The following is a 19,889-nucleotide window of genomic DNA, read 5'->3' on the forward strand; positions in this document are numbered from 1 at the left end:
CAATAATCAGCTGAAAACTCAGCGGTTCTGTTATCAGCTTCATCTGGACTTTGGTTTGGACTTTACCAGAGGTTCTGGTTTATCTGCCACCCACAGACCAGAACCGACCCAAACGTCCTGTCGAATCGGTTCCGACATGAACGGATCAGACAGGACGACGATGATGATGGTGATGATGATGATGTGTATGATGAGGATGATGATGGTCCAGTTCTCAGGAACTGGACCAGGAACTGACTGAACTGTTTGCAGTTTTACTTGCAGGCTTTGTTAATGATTAAGCAGCCGTGTTAATGGTGCCTTCATTACTGAAATACGAAGGTAATCGTGTTCTGAGGTGTGGGGTCATTAGTCTGACCCCATGGTCCTGCCAGCTCAAACCGGTCCTGTTCTGACCCCTGGGTGACCTTTGACCTGGTCGATCTCTGCTTTCTGCCGTCTGGACCTCAATAAATCAATCCTCTGACTGGACCGGATCGGACCGTCTGGTTCTGGAAAAAACTTTATTTTTTCCAGTTTCAGCCTCTGACGTTCTGTAAAAGTTCTCCAGACTTTCAAACGTTCCTGTCGGATCCGGTTCTGGACTCAGTGATGAAGAGGAAGCTTCTTCATCATGTTCAGGGTTCTAGTAGAACCGGGTCAGAAAAGTCCATCTCTTCAGGATCAGAACCAACTGAGAGGTTCTGATGTTGAACTTTGATCCTCAGATGTTCTGTTAGAACATCCAGAACCAGAACTTGCTGTGGTTCTGGAAGGAAGGCGGGTCCAGTTGGATTCGATGGTTCTGTCAATAAATACTCAGAAATTATCTGAGTGAAAACAAGAAAACTGGATTCTATTGATTATTGATTTTAAATGATTTTATCATTTGTTTTATTGCTGATTTTCCCTTTTGGGAAATGAAATCTGGATCTGATGGGAGTTTTAATAATAATAATAATAATAATAATAATAATAATAATAATAATAATAATAATAAATTAAGAGGCTTTTTACTTATTTTTCTCATGCTAATTAGTTTTATTGCTGATTTTAAATACTTATAACTTTTTAAAACTCTGGCTGAAATACTTTTTAAAATTTGCAGGTATTTGCTTCTATTAATTATTAATTTAATTAAATTTTTGTTTTATTAAAAACCTTTTGCTGTTTGAATTGAATATAAATATCTGTTTATCTTATTCTGTTGTATTTTTTCACAGTTTTACCAAAAAGCTTCTTAATATTTTTATTTTCTCGTCCCGTCATCAGGACCAGAACCGGAAACCCGGTTTCCGGCTCATCCTTCCTGTTCTTCTCTCTTCCGTTTTGTTCTGTTCAGTTTCATCATTTGTTAAAGAGACAAACTGGTCCTCATGTAAAACAAATAAATTGAATTAAATCAAATTTCAGTCACATATTTAAGTCATAAAAAGCTGCCATTGGTCCAGATCTTCCAACTGCTGTGAAACGTTTCAATCAGTGAATAAACGCAAACAGGAAGTGACGAAACGAGGCTTGAAATTATCATGAGGAGTTAAATTATGGTTTCTGATTTAATAAAAAAAAAAAACTTTAAACCTTGTCCAGGGCTCCTCGGGCCCTCGCTGGCCTCTGACCGGCCCTGCGGGGCCCATTGATCTGCTCAATCAGCAGCCGCGCTAATCAATAGACGCGCTAATCAATAGACGCGCTAATCAGCTAATGCGCTGCAGCCGCTTGTATTTAAAGGCGGCTGGGCGGCGGTTCGGTCCAGACCCAGCATGTCTCCGCACGACCGAACCGCGCAGCAGAACAAACCCTTCAAACAGCGCAAGAGCTTCGGTGGGTCTCAGAACCGGAACCGGGGATCCAGAACTCTGAAGGAAAAACTGATTCGGATTCTGTTTTCTCTCCGCAGAGACCAGGAAGATGGAGGTGGCGGGGATCCGGTCCAAATTCCCGAACAAGATCCCGGTGAGTGTCCGGTTCGGCCGTGGTCCTGGAGCTGGTTCTGTTTGGACTCACCTGGTTCCTCTGAACTTCAGGTGATCATCGAGCGATACGACAAGGAGAAAAACCTTCCGCCTCTGGACAAAACCAAGTTCCTGGTTCCGCACGAACTCACCATGACCCAGTTCGTCACCATCATCAGGTACGCGGAACCGGTTCTGGAACTGGTTCGGAAACCCAGCCGGTTCTGATGGAGTCTGGTTCGGCACTGAGGGATCTGCATAATTCCTGAAAATCACTCATTAGTCTGACCCCTGGGTGACCTTTGACCTGGTCGATCTCTGCTTTCTGCCGTCTGGACCTCAAATCAATCCTCTGACTGGACCGGATCGGACCGTCTGGTTCTGGGTCCAGTTCTGCTGCTGTCGGGTCGACTTGTTTCTTTCCAGACTTCTGTTTACCTGAGCTACAGAACCGGTCTGGGTCGCAGTAGAACGGAACCGGTCTGGGTCGCAGTAGAACGGAACCGGTCTGGGTCGCAGTAGAACGGAACCGGTCTGGGTCGCAGTAGAACGGAACCGGTCTGGGTCGCAGTAGAACGGAACCGGTCTGGGTCCATTCCTGCGTTTTGTTCCTGTGGCTCATCTAAAAACTGCTGAAACCCAACCAATCTGAACCGGGTCTGGTTCTGGTCCAGGTTCTGCCGGACTGAGCTGTGTGACTCAAACTTCAGTGAAATCTCAGGTGATGAAAGCTGGTTCTGACCCGGTAGCAGGAGAGGTTCTGTTTGATGGTTCTGTTTCCCCTCCAGGAACCGGATGGCGCTGCTGCACAACCAGACCTTCAACCTGTTCATCAACAGAAAGAGTCTGGCCACTCTGTCGCTCACCATGGCTCAGGTCTACAAAGACCACCAGGACGACGACGGCTTCCTCTACATGACCTACGCCTCCAGGAGATGTTCGGCCTTTGACTGGACCGCAGCTCTGCTGGGCTGGCCTGCTGTAAATAGAAAATATTTTAATAGATGTTCACTGTAAGATGGTGTTTTAATGATCCAATAAATGTTGACCCTGGCTGTGAAAAGGTCCGGTCTGCTGGTTCTGACTCGGTTCTGCCGCAGGCCGTGAGGCGTTCAGGGTCTCCGGGGAGAAAGAGTCTCTGCAGAACTTTAACCTGCAAAGATGTGAATCAGATTCTGCAGAGGCCGGATCCGTTATGATCCGGAGTGAGCCCAGGCGGTTTTGGTACCGGATCAACTTAAACAGCCGCAGTTAAAACATTTTGACCCAAATGTTTACAAAATAAACATTCAGCTGCTGCGCTCTGATTGGCTGATTCCGGTTCGGCACTAGAACACCTATACCTAATAAAGTGGCCAGAAACGGGGGAGCTCAAGTCCAGTCCTGGAGAGCTTCCGTCCTGCAACTTTTAGTTTCAGTCTTACTCCAGCAGACCAGGCTCCGCGATGAACAGGTAACGAGTCGTTCATTTGATTCAAACAGCGCCGGAACCGGATCCATGTTGGCGCAGCGAAGCATCTGGCAGGACTGAGCTCCCCTGCCCCCTGCTGGCAGAACCTGGAAACTGCATTGGGGAAAAAGTTTGGGTCAGAATTATTCATACCCCTGGCTGAAGACGGTTTTGTGCTAAAGATTTTTTTTTCAATTATTCTTGAAATCTGAAACTTTCAGATTTGAATCTTTTTGATTTCTGGGTTTGGCTTTTCCTGCCTTTCATGTCCAGTTGATGTAAAGGTTGATCTGAGGTATGAATACTTATGAGCCGAGCAGCAGACTGACTCTCTGGTTCTGCCTGAACAGGAAGCAGAACCTCAGATTATCTGCAGGATTAACAGGAATCCTTCACTTGCTCCAGCGCCACCTGCTGGACACAAGCTGCTATTTCTACTGTTTCTGTCTGAGCAGAGAAGTGAGTTGAAACGAGCTGACACTTCACTGAAAGACTGTCGTTAACATGACATCTGTCATGACCTCTGATGGATGAATGGAGGTCCTGATGGGTCAAAGTTCAGCAGGTCAAGAACCATCGTTAAATCCAGTTTACAAAACCATCTAAGATGTTTAATGGTTCCGACCCGTTCAGTGATTTATAAACCAACAAGTTCCTCAGTCTGAGATGGAAAACAGAAACTGAATTAATTTGAGACTGAAGTTAAAGTCCTGAGGTCTCTGATCCGATCAGCTCAGCAGAACCGGAACCGTCAGTCATTTGGCTTCAGACTGAGGAGGAACCAGACGCATCAGAGCTTCCTCCTCCGTTTGGACCCTGGATCAGAACCACATCTTCATCGTCTGTAAGTCCAGAACTTTGTTTTTACTAGACAGTTTGGTTTATCAACACTTCTCTCCTCATGAGAATTTCACAGAAATATTAGAAACTTTTTTCAGCTTTAAAACAAAAAGAGGAAGATGAATATTTAAAACTATAAACAGGAAATTACATCAAGCTGAGCCTCCTTATTTCCTGATTGTATGTTGTTGAAATGTAGATGAAGGTCTTTCTTAAACACATTTTCTTAATTTAATTTGTTGTAAGCTGTTTATACGTCGATTTATGTTGTCCTTCCTTTTCCTGCTGAATTGAAAAATCAAGCGCCATAAAAAGGTTGGAAACACAAAGAGAGTCTGAAGGAGGCGATTCCTCTGATCCGAACCCGAAGGTTCCAGCTGTCAGCCAAACATGGAGACGTTTCAGATGTCAGAGGAACATGAAGAACCTGCAGCAGCAGCAAACAGCAGAGATTTAAAGAAGAATCCAGGTGGGTAAAATAATCCCAGATTATCTATTGATGACAGCATTAATGTTTATGGACAAACTTCACATTTGAAAATGTTCTAAGGTCCGTTCTGCGGTTTGCTGCTGTTGCTCCATCAGTTAATAACCACATGTAGGTCTGAACATGACAGCAGCAGAAATCCTTCCTGTTCTCACTGACATCTTCACTGAGAGGAACGCAAAAACTTCCTCAGTCTGTGAACACACACAGTCGACTGCAGCCATGATGGGAGCGGCGGCGCCGCCGGGAATATTAGGCCCCAAAACAAAAAATGAAATTGCTTCCCGAGCATCCTGAACCGGCAGGAGGCTGCAGCAGCAGGAGGAGGCTGCAGCAGGAGGAGGCTGCAGCAGGAGGAGGCTGCAGCAGGAGGAGGCTGCAGCAGGAGGCGGCTGCAGCAGGAGGAGGCTGCAGCAGGAGGAAGCTGCAGCAGGAGGAAGCTGCGGCAGGGTCTCAGACCTTGAAACACAAAATACACAGAAACAACCAAGATCAGAAAACTGGCAGCAGGAACGACAGGCGGGACAGAAACTGGACTCCAGCAGAGAGGCTGAAGAAGCTGCTGGTTCCATGCCCGGCAGGATGCTCTGCAGAAGAAACACACAATCAATCACAATCAATAAAACCCAGAATATCTGATGTTTTCTAATGTTTCTCTTTCCTTCTTGCAGGAGGAAAACTTTTCCCTCTGCTGCTCCTGAGCTTCGGTTTCCTCTGCCTCCTCCAATCTGCCCTCAACATCTCACTGCGTCTGACTTCCTGTGAGTTCACTTCAACTTCCTGTCTGCATGGCTTCCTGGTCATCAGAAAATCAGAAAACTTGGGTTTGGTTCCGGCTTTCCTCCAGCTGCATGCTGATGTGCCTGTGAGCAAGGCACTGACCCCCGGCTGCCTCCAGATCTGTGTGGCTGGATGAATGTGTGAGAGAACAGGTGAGCGTTGAGTGGTCAGCAAGGCTGGAGAAACATTTTCTTGGTTTGGTCCATTTCCCAGTCAAATTGCAGCCTAACAGCAGATGGTTCTGCTGGAAACATTTGGATTCGGGTTGCCAGATCCAGCAGATCCAGCAGATCCAGCAGATCCAGCAGATCCAGCTGAAGGTCACACATGAAGGAGGCCGAACTCGTTTGATTTGATAAAGTCAATCTTGCAGGAAAGGAAACATCCTGGGAGTTTCTTTGTGTAATTAAATTCGGCTTCCAGGATGGAATAAAGTTCTTCAACAGGTCGGCTGGATTCACCGTCAGGATGTTGATAAAAACTTATAACAATCATTGAAATCCAATCTTTTTCTATATTTCTGTATCTTTTTGTTTCAAGATGAATTTGTTCTGTGACATGAAGTCATGTTGTTGAATCTGTCGGCTGTTAAAAGCCTCATCAGGTGAGAACATCCAGACATTTCAGACATATTGGAACGAAACGATTAGCAAAGAGAAATCAATAGAAACATAATACACCATGCAGCCGTCAGCGCCGTTTCATGTTTGTGAGAATAAACTGACTTTGTACACCGCAGATTGTTCCTGTCACCCTGACAAGAACCTGACTGGACCCGACCAGAACCAGACCTCACAACCTGCTGAGACGCCTGCAGCCCGAACGGCTCGGATCCAACAGATGAAAAGGCTTTTCTGTGTTTATGGCGGCGAGGCAGAAAACCCGGAAGTGGATTTAAGAGCCTGTGAGTTTGTGGGACCAGAATCCCTCAGAGAATGAGACACCTGTCTGCAAACAGAGAGCTTGGCATGGTAACGCAGACATACCTGCAGCATAACCTGCAGCACATAACCTGCAGCACATAACCTGCAGCACATAACCTGCAGCACATAATCTGCAGCACATAATCTGCAGCACATAATCTGCAGCACATAACCTGCAGCACATAACCTGCAGCACATAATCTGCAGCACATAACCTGCAGCACATAACCTGCAGCACATAACCTGCAGCACATAACCTGCAGCACATAACCTGCAGCACATAACCTGCAGCACATAATCTGCAGCACATAACCTGCAGCACATAACCTGCAGCACATAACCTGCAGCACATAATCTGCAGCACATAACCTGCAGCACATAACCTGCAGCACATAACCTGCAGCACATAACCTGCAGCACATAACCTGCAGCACATAACCTGCAGCACATAATCTGCAGCACATAATCTGCAGCACATAACCTGCAGCACATAACCTGCAGCACATAACCTGCAGCACATAACTGCAGCACATAACCTGCAGCACATAATCTGCAGCACATAATCTGCAGCACATAACCTGCAGCACATAACCTGCAGCACATAACCTGCAGCACATAACCTGCAGCACATAACCTGCAGCACATAACCTGCAGCACATAACCTGCAGCACCTTTTCTGGGCTAAATAGAAATAAAGGAATCATTTCCAGCAGGATATCAATCATGTTCAGCTCGTTCTTATCAAAGTCCACCACTATGTGGCGCTGTAAATTTGATGGGCTTTCTGCCAAACTGCACATGGCTTTATGCCTCAGGCTTTATGTGTTTAATATGGAGACGGCAGGTTGAAGGTCATCTACAAAAATGTGAAAAATGTTTCATTTGACCTTCAAACTTTCAAAACATTTTTAAAAATCCATCCAAATGAGCTCAAAGTTTTCTCAATTGCTCTTTCATCCTCTCTATGTTTTTATCGCTCATTTAATGTTAAACATAAATATCTGCATCTTCCAAAGTCCTTTTCAAATCCGCACTAAGCTGCTGTCACAGTTTCAGTCATTCTTCACAGTTTGGTTTGAATCTGAGTTTGTTGATCGATCAGCAGCGAATCAAACAAACTAAATGCTTTTACTGATGCAAGAAACACAAACAGGTTTGGTTTTCCTGTTTCCTGATTTTTAGCTTAAACTACAACATTTCTGGACCTTTTGAATCGCCTGTTAAAATGAGACTCTCGATGCTCTGTTTGGCCACAAGGTGGAGCCAAATCCACAGAAACTCAAATCTCACTCAAGATGTCCTTCATTTCTCCTCAATGTGTGTTTGAACAAATTTCATAAACTTTAACGGCTTTCATGTACAGACACTTGACTGTGGCTCAGCAGCATAGCTTCACAATACATATTTTTACTTGTCCTGCAATAGTGCAGTTATTGTAGTGCCAACCAGCTGGACTGCAGCTTTGCAATTCATTTCCATACAAAGAATTCTCCACATGAAAGTACAGAGAGGAAGAAATCCAGCAGGAAGTCTTTCAGCCTGGCCAAAACAAAACCCCCACTTCCTGCTGTCCCTTTGACTACCAATATAAACAAAGAAAATAAAATAAAACTCTGCAACTTGAGAACAGGTTTGAATCCTGGTCAAACTAGAAATGAAACTTTTATTTCATTTCAGCAATCAGCTGTTTATAGGAGCTACTTCACAGAGCAACACTGCTAAAAACGATAAAGGTGAATAGAAGAGCCTTGTTCTGATGACTTCCTGGAGGCGGAGCTTCAGACAGAACAGGAGTTTCTTAAAGAGACAGAGGCCCATTTCAAGATGGGCCTCTGAATGGGCCTCTAACTTTCTTTTAGTCCTGTTTGCATCAAAGTCCTTCATGTTTGATGAGCTCTGAGTGGTAGTCGGGCACCAGATGGCTGAAAGCATAAAATAGAGCACAGTTTCACTGAAAATGTAACTTTTGATGGAGAGACAATCCAGACAATCAGTGGTTTTGGTTCTGTCTTTTCTTCCAGTGCCCAGTTCCTTCAAACAACAGTTGGTGACATTTTGTCCAAGCATCTACTACATTTCCTCCACCATGACAACATGGAATAAAAGCAGAAACTATTGTCTGGGAAGAGGAGCCGACCTGGTGACCATCAACAGCAGAGAAGAGCAGAACTTCCTGAGACGGTTGAGACACAAAGTTTGGATCGGACTGATGAAAGGCCGGAGAATGGAATGGGTGGACGGGACTCGACTCAACCCCAGGTCAGAGGTTAGAGGTCCAGCAGGTCCAGATTGGTGAGATGAGTGACCCGACGACAGGCTGGTTGATCTCAATAAAATCTGATCTCATTATTCAGGCCTCTTTTGGAAGAATCTGAGACACTAAAGTGTTTATCTTGAAGTTAATGAAAATTATAAATTAATACATATTGGTTCATGATATTAAGTCACGAGTTGATATGGAGTCACTCATACTTTAACCTGAGTTCAGTTTCATAGGTAGATGTAAAGCGATTTCAGTTTACTTTACATATTTTATAATTATTTTATTACATCTGTTTTGTTCCATTTACAAACTTTCTAAGCAGAAATGCAACACCATATTTCCATACTTAAACAATTACCTGCAAATTCACCACTAATTTGGTGACTGACATAATTTAACATTTGTACCAAGTGTTTAAACTGATTTATTATTATTTTCATATCCATGGTTCATTTAAAATTTACCTTATTCTGTGGAGCAACATTATGTTTTGAAGACACTATTTTGTGTATTTTAATTTTAGCAGAATATTTTTGTTTTATTTTCTCCTGTTTTTATCTGGTTAAAGAACTTTGTGGTGAATAAAATGCTCTGAAAACAAAGACTAATTTTCATCAACTAAGGTTGATTTTTATTGTTTAGATAAAATCTTAATCTAAACAAAGATGAAAATTAGTGCACTGCAAAAACTCAAAGGTATTTTTGGTCTAAATAAGACAAAACTAAGGTACAAGTAACTTTTTGACAAGAAATATCTGCTTGTTCTGAGTAAATAATTCCTTAATATTGACAAAGAAATCATATTTCAGCACCAAGATGTTTCCAGTGAGCTGCAGTTTCTCGCTGCGTCTAAAGGACAAAAGTTCTTGTTTTTATTTGCAGTTTCTAGGAGCCAAACAACCATGAAGACACAGATGAAGACTGTGGTGAAATCCGACATTTTGACATGGAAAACAACTGGAATGACGTTCCCTGTGGAATCCAGAACTCCTGGGTCTGTGAAGTAAAGCTGCAGGTGACGGACAGAACCAGGACCCAGCATGCTGATTTTTCCTGCGTTGCCATTGGTAACCAGGTTGTTTCCTCCTCCTGTCATCAGGGATGAAGATGGAAAGCAGCAGGAGGCTGACCTCTGACCTCAGCTGGTAACGGTCCACCAGGGGGCGCCAGTCGGAGCAGGATGGATGGTTCATTCTTCGGGTCGGACCCAAACCGGGTCCAGGTCTGCAGCTCCTTGATGTTCTTCACATCTGAAACGGTTGAAGCTTCAATCTGACTTCAGCTTTGCTGTGATTTGAACTTTATTATTGTTAATCTTTTATGTCAGAATGAAAAATAATAATAAACTCATTTTATCTCTCCTGAGTTTTTGTGAAACGTTTAATTTTTTATTTACTGAATCAGAAACGTCGGCATCATGAAGTCTGAAAAGATTTCAGGACAATAATAAAACATCAGGTCGACATTTTCACTGAAACTGAAGAAATGAAAACGTTTTATTTCCTCAGATCCTGTTTTTCTTCATCAGTTTCATTAAACTGAAACGTCACCGCGCGCTGAGCTTATGGGTCATTGTGAACATATCGATGTCATGCTGCGTCTGTGAAACAACCAAAAACAACAAGTTCTCAATCTGTCCTTCACTATTTGAAGCTTCAGATGGAGAAATGCAGAATGGAAATAAAACCAGTGTTTACAGAACACAGATTATTAAATTATGGCTGCTGAGACTCAGATGATTACTCATCTTTGCATTAACAGAAAGCTAAATTAAATAGATTTAATTTAGCTTTTTAAAAACCATCGTTCCTCAGATGTTCTTCAGGTTCTGGAAGAACTCGCCGCTTCACCGTTCTCCAGGTTTGATTGTTTTCTGACTCGGATGTCTGAGTTTCTTGGCTCCGAGTCGTTCGGCTCACCAGGTTTCCAAAAAGCAGGAATGAAAAAAAGTATTTAAGGTAAATATCATCAACAAGCCACTTTAATATCTGATCGCCGGTCAGGAGGGCAATAAGACTTTTATCATAAATCATTAACAGGAGAATCATTTGGACTTATTCATCAGTACATGTGAGGAATAATAATCACGTTGAGCTGCTCAGCCTAAATCAATAATCAATTAATAATCTTTATTCTGCTGTTGAGAAAACAAATCATTTTTCTGTTGAAGTGTTTTTATTACATTGATATCAGATCAATTAGATTCACTCTGATATCAATCAGAGTGAATAAACTAAAACATTTATTCACTCGTCTCAAACTAACAAACCGCATCACAAGCCTTTGACTAGGCCAAGCCCCATGGACCCATTTCCATCCTCTTCGTCCTCGGTGCCAGTGAGCCCGACCCGAACTGGGCCAGGAGTTTCTGCTCCACTCAATCTGTTCGCCTTTCGTTTTCAGGCCAGAGGAGACGAAATGCACGGCGAGGCAAAACCTGCCACTGGAACAAACTCATAGCTCCATACGCAGCGTCATAAACATCCTGATCGCACACCACCATTTCCATCTCCATCAATCACAGAATCAATCACAGAATGTTTCTGATTGGTTTGATTAGATTAGCTTATTCTTGATGGTTATGAACTGAAATAATAAAAGCCTATCTGATCATTACTCAGCAATAGACGCTATTAGTTATTGTTTATCGTCACAAATGACAACAATATTGGTAAAATGTGAATTTATGGCAGAATCTATCTCTTCTATTTCTGGATTCAGGTATTAATTCACACAACCCCCAGGAGGGGGCAGTGGCGTTTGCCAAACGCGGCAACGTTCAGAGATAATCAAGAAGAAGAAAAGTGGAGGGCAGGTGAGCTTCACCTGGACCACCAGAATCTGGAGGTCCAAACGGACCCAGAAACAAACTCACATGTTGAGATGCAGAGAAGTCCGGAGCTGAACGGGAACCGACCAGGAAATGGTTCCGTCTGAGGTCCAAACAAACACAGAGAGCAGAATCTGGTTTGGAATGAAAACGGGTCACATATTCTCTGGTTCATGTCTCACCTCCACCCGGTCCGGTTCTGCAGAATCCTTGGTATTTCCGGGTCATCTTCAGCTCTTTAGCTGAAACTTTGTAACTTCTGTTTGTTATGAGAAATGTTAAAATATCAGGATCAGAAATATGATTTCAGTCCGGATGGTCTAGCGCCCCCAGTGGCCGGTCATTTACTAACAGCTCAGATCTCCGAAACTGGACTGATCTTCAGTCCAGTTCCGAGTTTTGCACCTCTGATGATCCTCCTTCCTGTCAGTTTAACCAATCAGATCAAAAACTCCAGGGATCAATTTGGTTTTACTGAAATCCTCGAAATTCACCACAAACTCGTGTTTCCCAAAGAAGAGACGATGAGAGGAAAGATAAACCAGGAACTGATGATGGAGGTAAAAACTAACCAATTTAATGACTGCAATATTATTCGATAATTAGACTCACTGATAAAGAAGAGGACTTATTGTATTTAAAAAAAAAATAAATTCTGCCTGCAAAATCTGGAATGATATAATTGTACATACTTGATTCCAAAATTACTGGCAGCACAGAGCTACAGCTAGCACAGAGCTACAGCTAGCACAGAGCTATAGGTAGCACAGAGCTACAGCTAGCACAGAGCTACAGGTAGCACAGAGCTATAGGTAGCACAGAGCTACAGGTAGCACAGAGCTACAGGTAGCACAGAGCTATAGGTAGCACAGAGCTACAGGTAGCACAGAGCTAAAGCTAGCACAGAGCTATAGGCAGCACAGAGCTACAGGTAGCACAGAGCAATAGGCAGCACAGAGCTACAGGTAGCACAGAGCTATAGGCAGCACAGAGCTACAGGTAGCACAGAGCTAAAGCTAGCACAGAGCTACAGGTAGCACAGAGCTATAGGCAGCACAGAGCTACAGGTAGCACAGAGCTAAAGCTAGCACAGAGCTACAGGTAGCACAGAGCTATAGGTAGCACAGAGCTACAGGTAGCACAGAGCTACAGGTAGCACAGAGCTATAGGTAGCACAGAGCTACAGGTAGCACAGAGCTACAGGTAGCACAGAGCTATAGGTAGCACAGAGCTACAGGTAGCACAGAGCTACAGGTAGCAAAGAGCTACAGGTAGCACAGAGCTACAGGTAGCACAGAGCTACAGGTAGCAAAGAGCTACAGGTAGCACAGAGCTAAAGCTAGCACAGAGCTACAGGTAGCACAGAGCTATAGGTAGCACAGAGCTACAGGTAGCACAGAGCTACAGGTAGCACAGAGCTATAGGCAGCACAGAGCTACAGGTAGCACAGAGCTAAAGCTAGCACAGAGCTACAGGTAGCACAGAGCTATAGGTAGCACAGAGCTACAGGTAGCACAGAGCTATAGGTAGCACAGAGCTACAGGTAGCACAGAGCTACAGGTAGCACAGAGCTATAGGCAGCACAGAGCTACAGGTAGCACAGAGCTAAAGCTAGCACAGAGCTACAGGTAGCACAGAGCTATAGGTAGCACAGAGCTAAAGCTAGCACAGAGCTACAGGTAGCACAGAGCTATAGGTTGCACAGAGCTACAGGTAGCACAGAGCTATAGGCAGCACAGAACTACAGGTAGCACAGAGCTAAAGCTAGCACAGAGCTACAGGTAGGACAGAGCTATAGGTAGCACAGAGCTACAGGTAACACAGAGCTATAGGTAGCACAGAGCTACAGGTAGCAAAGAGCTACAGGTAGCACAGAGCTATAGGTAGCACAGAGCTACAGGTAGCACAGAGCTACAGGTAGCACAGAGCTATAGGTAGCACAGAGCTACAGGTAGCACAGAGCTACAGGTAGCAAAGAGCTACAGGTAGCACAGAGCTACAGGTAGCACAGAGCTACAGGTAGCAAAGAGCTACAGGTAGCACAGAGCTAAAGCTAGCACAGAGCTACAGGTAGCACAGAGCTATAGGTAGCACAGAGCTACAGGTAGCACAGAGCTACAGGTAGCACAGAGCTATAGGCAGCACAGAGCTACAGGTAGCACAGAGCTAAAGCTAGCACAGAGCTACAGGTAGCACAGAGCTATAGGTAGCACAGAGCTACAGGTAGCACAGAGCTATAGGTAGCACAGAGCTACAGGTAGCACAGAGCTACAGGTAGCACAGAGCTATAGGCAGCACAGAGCTACAGGTAGCACAGAGCTAAAGCTAGCACAGAGCTACAGGTAGCACAGAGCTATAGGTAGCACAGAGCTAAAGCTAGCACAGAGCTACAGGTAGCACAGAGCTATAGGTTGCACAGAGCTACAGGTAGCACAGAGCTATAGGCAGCACAGAACTACAGGTAGCACAGAGCTAAAGCTAGCACAGAGCTACAGGTAGGACAGAGCTATAGGTAGCACAGAGCTAAAGCTAGCACAGAGCTACAGGTAGCACAGAGCTATAGGTAGCACAGAGCTACAGGTAGCACAGAGCTAAAACTAGCACAGAGCTACAGGTAGCACAGAGCTATAGGTAGCACAGAGCTACAGGCAGCACAGAGCTACAGGTACCACAGAGCTATAGGTAGCACAGAGCTACAGCTAGCACAGAGCTACAGGTAGCACAGAGCTACAGGTAGCACAGAGCTACAGGTAGCACAGAGCTATAGGTAGCACAGAGTTAAAGCTAGCACAGAGCTATAGGCAGCACAGAGCTACAGGTAGCACAGAGCTATAGGTAGCACAGAGCTACAGGTAGCACAGAGCTACAGGTAGCACAGAGCTATAGGCAGCACAGAGCTACAGGTAGCACAGAGCTAAAGCTAGCACAGAGCTACAGGTAGCACAGAGCTATAGGTAGCACAGAGCTAAAGCTAGCACAGAGCTACAGGTAGCACAGAGCTATAGGTTGCACAGAGCTACAGGTAGCACAGAGCTATAGGCAGCACAGAACTACAGGTAGCACAGAGCTAAAGCTAGCACAGAGCTACAGGTAGGACAGAGCTATAGGTAGCACAGAGCTAAAGCTAGCACAGAGCTACAGGTAGCACAGAGCTATAGGTAGCACAGAGCTACAGGTAGCACAGAGCTATAGGTAGCACAGAGCTACAGGTAGCACAGAGCTAAAACTAGCACAGAGCTACAGGTAGCACAGAGCTATAGGTAGCACAGAGCTACAGGCAGCACAGAACTACAGGTACCACAGAGCTATAGGTAGCACAGAGCTACAGCTAGCACAGAGCTACAGGTAGCACAGAGCTACAGGTAGCACAGAGCTACAGGTAGCACAGAGCTATAGGTAGCACAGAGCTAAAGCTAGCACAGAGCTATAGGCAGCACAGAGCTACAGGTAGCACAGAGCTAAAGCTAGAACAGAGCTACAGGTAGCACAGAGCTATAGGTAGCACAGAGCTAAAGCTAGCACAGAGCTACAGGTAGCACACCTCACAGAGCTATAGGCAGCACAGAGCTACAGGTAGCCCAGAGCTAAAGCTAGCACAGAGCTACAGGTAGCACAGAGCTACAGCTAGCACAGAGCTATAGGTAGCACAGAGCTACAGCTAGCACAGAGCTACAGGTAGCACAGAGCTACAGGTAGCAAAGAGCTACAGGTAGCACAGAGCTATAGGTAGCACAGAGCTATAGGTAGCACAGAGCTACAGGTAGCACAGAGCTATAGGTAGCACAGAGCTACAGGTAGCACAGAGCTACAGGTAGCAAAGAGCTACAGGTAGCACAGAGCTACAGGTAGCACAGAGCTATAGGTAGCACAGAGCTACAGGTAGCAAAGAGCTACAGGTAGCACAGAGCTATAGGCAGCACAGAGCTATAGGCAGCACAGAGCTACAGGTAGAACAGAGCTAAAGCTAGCACAGAGCTACAGGTAGCACAGAGCTAAAGCTAGCACAGAGCTATAGGCATCACAGAGCTACAGGTAGCACAGAGCTACAGGTAGCACAGAGCTATAGGCAGCACAGAGCTACAGGTAGCACGAGCTAAAGCTAGCACAGAGCTATAGGTAGCACAGAGCTAAAGCTAGCACAGAGCTACAGGTAGCACAGAGCTATAGGTTGCACAGAGCTACAGGTAGCACAGTGCTATAGGCAGCACAGAACTAGAGGTAGCACAGAGCTAAAGCTAGCACAGAGCTACAGGTAGCACAGAGCTATAGGTAGCACAGAGCTATAGGTAGCACAGAGCTAAAGGTAGCACAGAGCTATAGGTAGCACAGAGCTACAGGTAGCACAGAGCTATAGGTAGCACAGAGCTATAGGTAGCACAGAGCTAAAGGTAGCACAGAGCTATAGGTAGCACAGAGCTACAGGTAGCACAGAGCTACAGGTAGCACAGAGCTATAGGTAGCACAGAGCTACAGGTAGCACAGAGATACATGTAGCACAGAGCTATAGGTAGCACAGAGCTGCAGGTAGCACAGAGCTACAGGTAGCAAAGAGCGACAGGTAGCACAGAGCTACAGGTAGCACAGAGCTACAGGTAGTACAGAGCGACAGGTAGCACAGAGCTACAGGTAGCACAGAGCTATAGGTAGCACAGAGCTACAGGTAGCACAGAGCTACAGGTAGCACAGAGCTATTTGTAGCACAGAGCTACAGGTAGCACAGAGCTATAGGTAGCACAGAGCTATAGGTAGCACAGAGATACAGGTAGCACAGAGCTATAGGTAGCACAGAGCTACAGGTAGCACAGAGCTACAGGTAGCACAGAGCTATTTGTAGCACAGAGCTACAGGTAGCACAGAGCTACAGGTAGCACAGAGCTATAGGTAGCACAGAGATACAGGTAGCACAGAGCTATAGGTAGCACAGAGCTATAGGTAGCACAGAGATACAGGTAGCACAGAGCTATAGGTAGCACAGAGCTATAGGTAGCACAGATTGAGGATCAGGAAAACGCGACTTTCTACTAGCATGAGACAAACGAGTGTCTGGTGTTTTTTATCGCTCTAGTTTGACACAATGTTTTCAGCCAGTCTGGTTCATCTCTGAATCTAAATTCAGAAAACTCGAGGTTCCATGTTTCCTCTTCAAGCAGGTATATGCAGAGATGCATCAACATCAGGCCTGCTGTGATGGTTATTACCAGTGGAGCCAGTGTTCCCAGGTCACTGAGGCTCTTGCCGGAGTCGGCCCTCGATGGGCCTGCTGGACGCGCTGGGCAAAGCCCAATGGAAAACAAACTTCCAGGGGTTCATCAGCTGTGGGACGGGCGAAGCGGTCGGCTTCAGTGTGTGATGAATGTTTGGCGATCTGATCCTCGGCTACTGAAGCTGGCTCAGGATGTGGAACGACTCCTCTGGTGGGGAAGGAGCCTGGCTGGTGCTGAGGTGAAGAGGTTCGGTGAGGGATGCTGTCAGGCTGACCAAGTCGTCCAATCAGGACTTTTGATCTGTGCAACCCAGAAACTGTGGGGTTCCAGCTGCCTTAGCAGAATGTGGATCGGATGGTCGATGAGGCAAAAGTCAGTGAATTCATGGAGAACAACTTCTGTAGGCATTGAGGTGTTTCTGGTTCATCGTCTGAAGGCTCAGGTGCCAACATCTGTCCTTGGTTCCTTAAATCCCTGAACGTTAAGGGGCTGTGTTGGTTGGCATGACTGCAGTATTACATGGACATCAGGTCAGATTTGCTGGATTGGAACTGATGTCCATGAATCAGTTACTGGGAAGAGGAGACCACAGCGTGTGGTTCTCTCTCTCCTAAGGCTTCCTGCGAAGGCCTGTTCAGGAGTTCTGGAAAAGAGGGTCCATCGGACAGTTGGATCTCAGATTCAGAAAGAACAGTGTGGTTTTGGTCCGGTTCTACCCCCTCAACAAGGTCCTGGTGGATGCCTGGGAAATGGCACCAGTGAGCTCCTGTGTTTCAGGGCTAGAAGGCATTTGGCCGTGTTCCTGGGTGCTTCGGTCCGCATTGCCAGGTGAACTCAGGCTCATTTCCAGGTAGAGCTGGACTCCACCAAGGCTGTTCTTCTTACCTGTTCTGTTGGTACCCTTTATGGACAAGGTCTGTTTGGTGGCGTTCGGATCTGGTCTCTGCTTTATGCAGAGGATGTAGTTCTATTGGCTTCATCAGGTCGTGATCTGCAGCTTTTGCTGTAGCAGTGGAGCTGAGGATCAGCATTACCCTATGATCTGGACTCAGGGTGGGGGATACCGTCCTCAGGTCCGGTCATGGTGAAGAGAGCTGAGCTAAAGGACAAAGCTCTGATGAAAGTGGCCTAAATGAGTTTCCTGTCGTCAGTGGGGACTCAGAGGCTTCAGGTGGGTTTTGGGCTGAACTGAAGGAGTTCTGGTGAAACGTGTTGATGGACCTCAGAACCGCTGAACTTCCAGTGATGCTGCAGAAGTTGGTCAGATTAATTATCCACACTGCAATGCGAAACCACTGTGTAGAAAATAAATGATTTGTGTTTTTGTTGTTTGCATCATTATTGTCTTCATACTGTAATTCCCATAATTCTTTACCTAAATAAATGTTAATCTATTGGATGGAATCATTCATTGTTTATAAAATTATTAAATTATTATTAAGGTACAAATGGTAACATTTTGCTTCAGGATGCATTTAGTGTGAAAGGGATCCATTACTGGTTGTAACAGTGCACTTTATAGAAAACAACATGGTGTGATATTCTTTAAATTTAATAAAATATTGTTAAATGAAGGTAAATGAAACATGCTAGTTGCTAGTGCGCTAACTTCACCCAGAGAGATTTGTGAATTTTACTCCATAAGTGACGTTCAGTGATCTGAATATGAACCAAACATGTTAAACCAGAAGACAACGAGGAAGATGAAGATGAGGAAGAGCTGAATTTGGTTGTGACTGAAACTGTTTAGCATCAGGATCAAAACATTTTCTAAAATATTTCACAATGGTTTGTTTCAAAGTTGCTTCACTGTCACTGCAGACGTCCATGTTTATCTTCCAATTGATGGGAGCAAAGATCATCATTTGTTAATAAATTATAATTTGCTTATTAAAGCACAAAGTGAGAGCAAACCACCAAACTGGAAAAGAAAATCCCCTTTTAGACACCAAGTAAAAACAGATTCAGGTCCTTCATCTCTGTTGGTTCCTCATCAGCTGGAATCGAACCACCGGCTGCAGGAACCATCCTGTTGGGTCCCTGTGTGACCAAGACCGTGGAGCCAGCTGATGTTTTCTGGAGGCTGTGAGGAAAAATATGGACATTTTGATTTGTTTTATGTAAGTGACAATTAAAAATATGACATCCAGATGGTCAGAAATAATGGAACAAAGACTCCGTCAGATTAGTGTTTTTTTTCTTTCCATTGTTTAAAATGTATTTTTGGACATAAAATTTGTGGCTGCAGATTTAAAAATCTGCTCAGAGAATGAATGTGAGGACAGAAGGATGATAGATGCTGGAGAAGGCGAGAGAGAGCAGAGCGTCGAAACAGGACTTCCCTTAGCCTCCATCATCTGCAGGGAGGGAAACAGGCATTCACACACACTCTGCCTCCCACATACACACACGCACTCTGTGCTGAGCGCTAGCAAGAGGCTTCACACGGCATCCAGACAAAGGGAGTGTAACCTGCAGCGATGGAGGAAAACATGGATGAATCCCAGAGCCAGAAAGGTAGGAAGGTTTTGCTCTGCAGGTCGTTTTGCGTCGTTCTGATCCACTCGGTGTCCGGATCTTTGTGTGAGCTTATATGAAACAGGCGGCAGGAAAATCTGCACCTTTCTGCTTCTTCCTGCTTCCCGCCTCAGGGTCCAGAAACGGGTTTTCTCGTCTCGGTTCTGAGCAGAAACGGGAGATTGCTGTGGATGTTGGTGACGCCGCCTGCATGTCGGCTGCTGATCCGCCCCTGGATCCTCTGGTCCAGGACGGATCCATGAATGGATGCAGAAACGAGCAGATTGTTTTGGGCTGTTCTGGAGGCTGGACGGACAGATGGACGGCCAGATGGATGCAGGGATGGATGCAGGGATGGATGCAGGAGGTGGGAGTGGCTCGGGGGAGGAAAGGGGCAGAAGAGGGAGGGCGCGGGGCAAAAGCGTGAAATAAAGAGTGAAAATGGGGGGGGGGGGGTAAATGGGGCAGTGATTGATGCCTCCGTTGGGATTTTCTTTGTTCGCCTCCATTGTTGGCGCTTCACGCCTGTCTGAGCGCCTCCTCCTCTCCCTTTCCCTCCATTTTCTCATCTCCTCCTCGCAGGCCGTCCCTGGCCGTCCTGCCGCTCCGTCCTGCTGCTCCGGCCTTTATTTTCTCCTCTTCCTCCATTTTTACAGCTTTT

General features: G+C 45.4%; 1 protein-coding gene and 1 long non-coding RNA gene across 2 annotated transcripts; both read left to right on the forward strand.

Moving 5' to 3' along the window:
* The first annotated feature begins 1,725 nt into the window (after positions 1 to 1,725).
* Positions 1,726 to 3,069, forward strand: LOC129357061 (microtubule-associated proteins 1A/1B light chain 3C-like). The gene is made up of 4 exons (XM_055026585.1): positions 1,726 to 1,803; positions 1,880 to 1,935; positions 2,007 to 2,113; positions 2,723 to 3,069. Exons 1-4 carry the CDS (start codon positions 1,743 to 1,745, stop codon positions 2,949 to 2,951), a joined length of 453 nt encoding a protein of 150 aa, XP_054882560.1. The 5' UTR covers positions 1,726 to 1,742; the 3' UTR covers positions 2,952 to 3,069.
* A 5,571-nt stretch (positions 3,070 to 8,640) lies between these two features.
* Positions 8,641 to 9,993, forward strand: LOC129357062 (uncharacterized). The gene is made up of 3 exons (XR_008605486.1): positions 8,641 to 8,673; positions 9,560 to 9,692; positions 9,777 to 9,993. It is a non-coding gene; the product is annotated as an uncharacterized LOC129357062 (long non-coding RNA).
* The last annotated feature ends 9,896 nt before the right edge of the window (positions 9,994 to 19,889 follow it).

This window comes from Poeciliopsis prolifica, unplaced genomic scaffold (assembly GCF_027474105.1).
Source record: "Poeciliopsis prolifica strain line A6 unplaced genomic scaffold, Auburn_PproV2 SCAFFOLD225, whole genome shotgun sequence".
Classification (NCBI taxonomy): Eukaryota; Metazoa; Chordata; class Actinopteri; order Cyprinodontiformes; family Poeciliidae; genus Poeciliopsis; species Poeciliopsis prolifica.

Bases quoted from the DNA above. Each gene is read 5' to 3' on its own strand.
- LOC129357061 (XM_055026585.1), top strand. From the start codon at position 1,743: ATGTCTCCGCACGACCGAACCGCGCAGCAGAACAAACCCTTCAAACAG. The intron at 1,804-1,879 runs GTGGGTCTCAGA...TTCTCTCCGCAG, and splicing joins CAAACAGCGCAAGAGCTTCG to AGACCAGGAAGATGGAGGTG. The intron at 2,114-2,722 runs GTACGCGGAACC...TTTCCCCTCCAG, and splicing joins CAGTTCGTCACCATCATCAG to GAACCGGATGGCGCTGCTGC.